The 6,128-nt window shown below is 45.2% G+C and overlaps 1 protein-coding gene across 1 annotated transcript in view; it reads left to right on the forward strand.

Moving 5' to 3' along the window:
• Window positions 1-6,128, forward strand: part of LOC126398550 (pleckstrin homology domain-containing family G member 3-like) — a 38,160-nt gene that overhangs the window by 13,144 nt on the left and 18,888 nt on the right. The window contains exons 5-11 of the mRNA XM_050057980.1: window positions 1,126-1,195; window positions 1,853-1,899; window positions 2,104-2,254; window positions 2,592-2,723; window positions 5,176-5,358; window positions 5,466-5,558; window positions 5,878-5,964. Coding sequence (XP_049913937.1) covers window positions 1,126-1,195; window positions 1,853-1,899; window positions 2,104-2,254; window positions 2,592-2,723; window positions 5,176-5,358; window positions 5,466-5,558; window positions 5,878-5,964 — 763 coding nt within the window. The remainder of the gene's footprint in view (window positions 1-1,125; window positions 1,196-1,852; window positions 1,900-2,103; window positions 2,255-2,591; window positions 2,724-5,175; window positions 5,359-5,465; window positions 5,559-5,877; window positions 5,965-6,128) is intronic.

Below are 6,128 nucleotides of genomic sequence, written 5' to 3' on the forward strand. Positions count from 1 at the left end.
GAACCGTAGGCAGTCTGCTACAGATCTGCAGTCAAGGTTTGCAGGACGACATGGCCGACGGCTCTCTTCCCAGACAATCCGGAACAGACTGCACGCAGCCAATCTCCAGTCTCATAGGGCTGCCAGGAGGCCTGCAACCGCAGCCCTTCACCGTCAGGCCCATCTGTGCTGGTGTCGGCAACACGTGCACTGGAACCTGAACATGTGGAGGAACGTTAAGTTCAGTGATGAGTCCAGATTCTGTCTGCAGCAGTTGGATCGTAGGGTCAAAGTGTGGAGAAGACACAGAGAACACTTTGCTGATTGCTGCACAGATAGAGTAACATCTTTTGGTGGAGGCAGTGGGTGGACCGAACTCTGTCCTCCAAGATGACAACGCTCGCCCCCACAGAGTGGAGTTTATCAGAGACTACCTCCAGACTTTGGGAGTGGAGAGGAGGGACTGGCCTGCCAGCAGTCCTGACCTCAACCCCTTTGAACACTTGTGGGATCAGTTTGGGCGTGCTGTTCATGCCAGAGTGACCAACACAACCACGTTGGCTGACTTGTGACACTTGCTGGTTGAAGAATGGGATGCATCCCACAGCAGTGTGTGACCAGCATGAGGAGGAGGTGCCAGGCTGGTGATCAGCATGAGGAGGAGGTGCCAGGCTGTTGTGGCTGTGTATGGTTCCTCCACACGCTACTGAGGCTCCTGTTTGTTAAATGAATAAACTGTTAAATTGCCAAAATGTCTTGTTTCTTCAGACTTCAATCAACCAATCCACCAAACAAGAGTCAACAGCAAAAAAAAGCTGTTTGGCATTGGCAGAGATTTGGCTATTTTTTCATGGGCACAACCCACATACTCAGCTCTGCTGCTCATCCCAAGAAGCTTCGTTACAGCAAAGAAATAATCTACCAAACACACATTTCATTACTTTTTGTGCTTCGTTATGTGTGAGCCCTGTGATGGTTTCTAATAATGATTCATTATAATTAGTGACACAGCTGATGAAGACAGTGAGAGGTGATCAAAAGCTCCAGAACTGTTACTGAAGGGTTTTTATCTAACTGCTGTTTAAAGGTTTAACTTCGCACTGGAGTCTCAGTGTCTCAGTGACTGACGGTGTTTCCTGTCCACAGCGAGCTGCTTCAGGCTCTTGACCTCTGTGACAACGACCCTGTCGCCGTCGCCAGGTGCTTCGTCATGAAGGTGAGAAATGCCGTCAGTCAGAAGGTTGTCGGTTTGAAACCTGAGAGAAGTTTAAAGTTTCTTATTCAAACAACAGAAAACGTCTTCTGTTTTCAGATAATAATCTTTGTTTGTGGAGGAAGTTTTTATTTTTCATATCGATGCCACGCCAGGAAAACAAAGATCAGTATCAGGTAAAAAAAAAACAAACATGAAAAGTTTCTTGTTCTGACAAATTGTTTTTCACATTGTAACCTGATACTGATCAGTTTATGTTGCTGCCGTGGTGTCGATTTATTTCTGTAAATAGTTTTCTATAAATCAATCTTCAGGTGTGAATTTGATGTTGTTTTAATAAAATAAATTTGTAGTGATGAAAATGGCGTCTGTGTTTATGAGCGAATGGAAGCCGAGAGGTTTTTGTAGGATTTGTTTGAAATGATTTAGTTGTTTGTTCGGATCATTAAAATTCAGATAAACAAGCTCCAGCTGACGACTGCAGGTCCGTCTTTTATTTCTTACAGTGTGAACATTTCGCTGATCGCTGAATGGATTCATGATTTGTATTTGTTTTTGTGCTTTGTAAAATCTTAATCTGAGCTCTGCCCCCTGCTGGTCAGAGCAGGTGAAACACCTGACTGACAGCTGCTGATGGTTCATCACTCTGTCTCCTTTCAGAGCGAGTACTTTGAGATCTACACACAGTACTGCACCAACTACCCAAAGTGAGTCCTGCTGTTTGCTACCTGTTCACACCTGATGTCACCTGTTCACACCTGAATCTATCTGTTCACACCTGATGTCACCTGTTCACACCTGAATCTATCTGTTCACACCCGATGTCATCTGTTCACACCTGATGTCACCTGTTCACACCTGATTAAACCAGAGTCCTTGTTCACAGCTTGTTGTGTTGCTTCCTGTTGCAGTTCGGTTGCGGCGCTGACAGAGTGCATGAGGAATAAATCTCTGGCCAAGTTTTTTCGAGACCGTCAGGCGTCATTGAAGCGCTCGCTGCCTCTCGGCTCATACCTGCTCAAACCTGTTCAGAGAATCCTCAAATATCACCTGCTGCTCCAGGTACCAAGCACACACCTGAGTGACATCACATCATCACTGACACACCTGAGTGACATCACATCATCACCCACACACCTTTTATGGATCAGTGTGCTGACTGAAATGACTCACAGACGTCTGGTGTTTTTGTTGATCACAAGTTTGATGACAATAAAGTTAAACTGAATTTAAGAATCTCAACTTTGTTTACTCTGTTGTTTAGAAATGTGATTCATAAATAATAAATATTATTATTCGCTTATTTATTCAGCACAGAACAAATGTACAAAGTGCACTGATGAAGATGATGTAATGATGATGATGATGTAATAATGGTGATGATTGTGTCTCTGTGCAGGAGATAGCGAAGCACTTTGACCCAGAGGAGGAGGGATACGAGGTGGTGGAGGAGGCGATCTACACCATGACCGGCGTGGCGTGGTACATCAACGACATGAAGAGGAAACATGAGCACGCCGTCAGACTGCAGGTCAGACACGTAAATCCACCTGTACTGTGGTACCTCTCACAGGAAGTACTTAATATGTACTTTACCTGAGTCCACCTGTACTGCAGGATGTCAGAGGGAAGTATGTTCCCCTGTGTTTACCATGTATGACGGTGACACGTTCCCGTGTGTTTACATGTATGACGGTGACATGTTCCCCTGTGTTTACATGTATGACGGTGACATGTTCCCTTGTGTTTACCATGTATGACGGTGACACGTTCCCTTGTGTTTACCATGTATGACGGTGACACGTTCCCGTGTGTTTACATGTATGACGGTGACATGTTCCCCTGTGTTTACATGTATGACGGTGACATGTTCCCCTGTGTTTACATGTATGACTGTGACATGTTCCCCTGTGTTTACATGTATGACGGTGACATGTTCCCCTGTGTTTACATGTATGACGGTGACACGTTCCCCTGTTTTTACATGTATGACGGTGACATGTTCCCGTGTGTTTACATGTATGACGGTAACACGTTCCCGTGTGTTTACATGTATGACAGTGACACGTTCCCGTGTGTTTACATGTAAGACGGTGACACGTTCCCGTGTGTTTACATGTATGACAGTGACACGTTCCCTTGTGTTTACATGTATGACGGTGACATGTTCCCTTGTGTTTACATGTATGACGTGACACGTTCCCGTGTGTTTACATGTATGACAGTGACACGTTCCCTTGTGTGTGTTTACATGTATGACAGTGACACGTTCCCTTGTGTTTACATGTATGACGGTGACATGTTCCCATGTGTTTACATGTATGACTGTGACAGGTCCACTGTGTGTTTACATGTATGACTGTGACATGTTCCCCTGTGTGTTTACATGTATGACTGTGACAGGTCCACTGTGTGTTTACATGTATGACGGTGACATGTTCCCGTGTGTTTACATGTATGACTGTGACATGTTCCCGTGTGTTTACATGTATGACTGTGACATGTCCGCTGTGTGTTTACATGTATGACGGTGACATGTTCCCTTGTGTTTACATGTATGACGGTGACACGTTCCCGTGTGTTTACATGTATGACAGTGACACGTTCCCTTGTGTTTACATGGTTTACATGTATGACAGTGACACGTTCCCTTGTGTTTACATGTATGACGGTGACATGTTCCCTTGTTTTTAGATGTATGACAGTGACACGTTCCCTTGTGTTTACATGTATGACGGTAACACGTTCCCGTGTGTTTACATGTATGACAGTGACACGTTCCCTTGTGTTTACATGTATGACGGTGACATGTTCCCATGTGTTTACATGTATGACTGTGACAGGTCCACTGTGTGTTTACATGTATGACTGTGACATGTTCCCCTGTGTGTTTACATGTATGACTGTGACAGGTCCACTGTGTGTTTACATGTATGACGGTGACATGTTCCCGTGTGTTTACATGTATGACTGTGACATGTTCCCGTGTGTTTACATGTATGACTGTGACATGTCCGCTGTGTGTTTACATGTATGACGGTGACATGTTCCCGTGTGTTTACATGTATGACTGTGACATGTTCCCGTGTGTTTACATGTATGACTGTGACATGTCTATTGTGTGTGTTTACATGTATGACGGTGACACGTTCCCGTGTGTTTACATGTATGACTGTGACATGTCTACTGTGTGTGTGTACATGTATGACGGTGACACGTTCCCGTGTGTTTACATGTATGACTGTGACATGTCTACTGTGTGTGTGTACATGTATGACGGTGACACGTTCCCGTGTGTTTACATGTATGACTGTGACATGTCTACTGTGTGTGTGTACATGTATGACGGTGACACGTTCCCGTGTGTTTACATGTATGACGGTGACACGTTCCCGTGTGTTACATGTATGACGGTGACACGTTCCCGTGTGTTTACATGTATGACTGTGACATGTTCCCGTGTGTTTACATGTATGACTGTGACATGTCCGCTGTGTGTTTACATGTATGACTGTGACATGTCTACTGTGTGTGTGTACATGTATGACGGTGACACGTTCCCGTGTGTTTACATGTATGACTGTGACATGTCTACTGTGTGTGTGTACATGTATGACGGTGACACGTTCCCGTGTGTTTACATGTATGACGGTGACACGTTCCCGTGTGTTACATGTATGACGGTGACACGTTCCCGTGTGTTTACATGTATGACTGTGACATGTTCCCGTGTGTTTACATGTATGACTGTGACATGTCTACTGTGTGTGTGTACATGTATGACTGTGACATGTCCGCTGTGTGTTTACATGTATGACTGTGACATGTTCCCATGTGTTTACATGTATGACTGTGACATGTCCGCTGTGTGTTTACATGTATGACTGTGACATGTTCCCGTGTATTTACATGTATGACTGTGACATGTCTACTGTGTGTGTGTACATGTATGACGGTGACAGGTTCCCGTGTGTTCTCTTCAGGAGGTCCAGTCCCTGCTGCTGAACTGGAAAGGTCCAGACCTGACCACGTACGGAGAACTGGTTCTGGAGGGAACCTTCAAAGTTCATCGAGCCAAAAACGAGAGAACGCTCTTCCTGTTCGACCGCATGCTGCTCATCACCAAACGCCGCGGAGAGCACTACGTCTACAAGACGCACATCTCTGTGAGGAGCGCTGCGATGACGTCACTGATTACACAACACAAAACATGACATCATCATGACATCTTCATGGCTGAAGGGTGAATGTTTCTGTCTCTGTGATGTTTCAGTGTTCCACCCTGATGCTGATTGAAAGCTCCAAAGACTCTCTGAGCTTCAGTGTGACTCACTACAAACATCCCAAACAGCCTCACACCGTCCAGGTGAGACCACCCACACCTACACCTGACCTACACTGAATCCTCCACCTGTCCATCAAGTCCACCTACACTTCACCTCCACCTCCCGCTCACCTTCACCACTTGATGACCACTTCTTTTCCTGAACCCATCATTTTTATTTTAGTTATGTTTCTCAGACTTTCTTTATCAGCGAGGGGAAAGGTGTCGTGTACATGTGCATGTGTTTGTATATATGTACTCTGTGTGTGTGTGTGTGTGTGTGTGTATACACATGTATTGTTGGTAACTCAGATCAGAAGATGAATCTTCTCTTGACTCTTTGTTGTGTTGATGTTTATAGGCGAAGACGGTGGAGGAGAAGAAGCTCTGGGCTCATCACATCAAACGCATCATTCTGGAAAACCATCACGCCATCATCCCTCAGAAGGTCACACACCACTAACACCAGTATACACACCAGTACACACACCAGTACACACACCAGTATACACACCAGTACACACACCATTACACACACCAGTACACACACCAGTACACACACCAGTACACACACCTGTATACACACCAGTACACACACCAGTACACACACCA

The sequence above is a fragment of the Epinephelus moara genome, chromosome 12, assembly GCF_006386435.1.
Source record: "Epinephelus moara isolate mb chromosome 12, YSFRI_EMoa_1.0, whole genome shotgun sequence".
NCBI lineage: Eukaryota > Metazoa > Chordata > Actinopteri > Perciformes > Serranidae > Epinephelus > Epinephelus moara.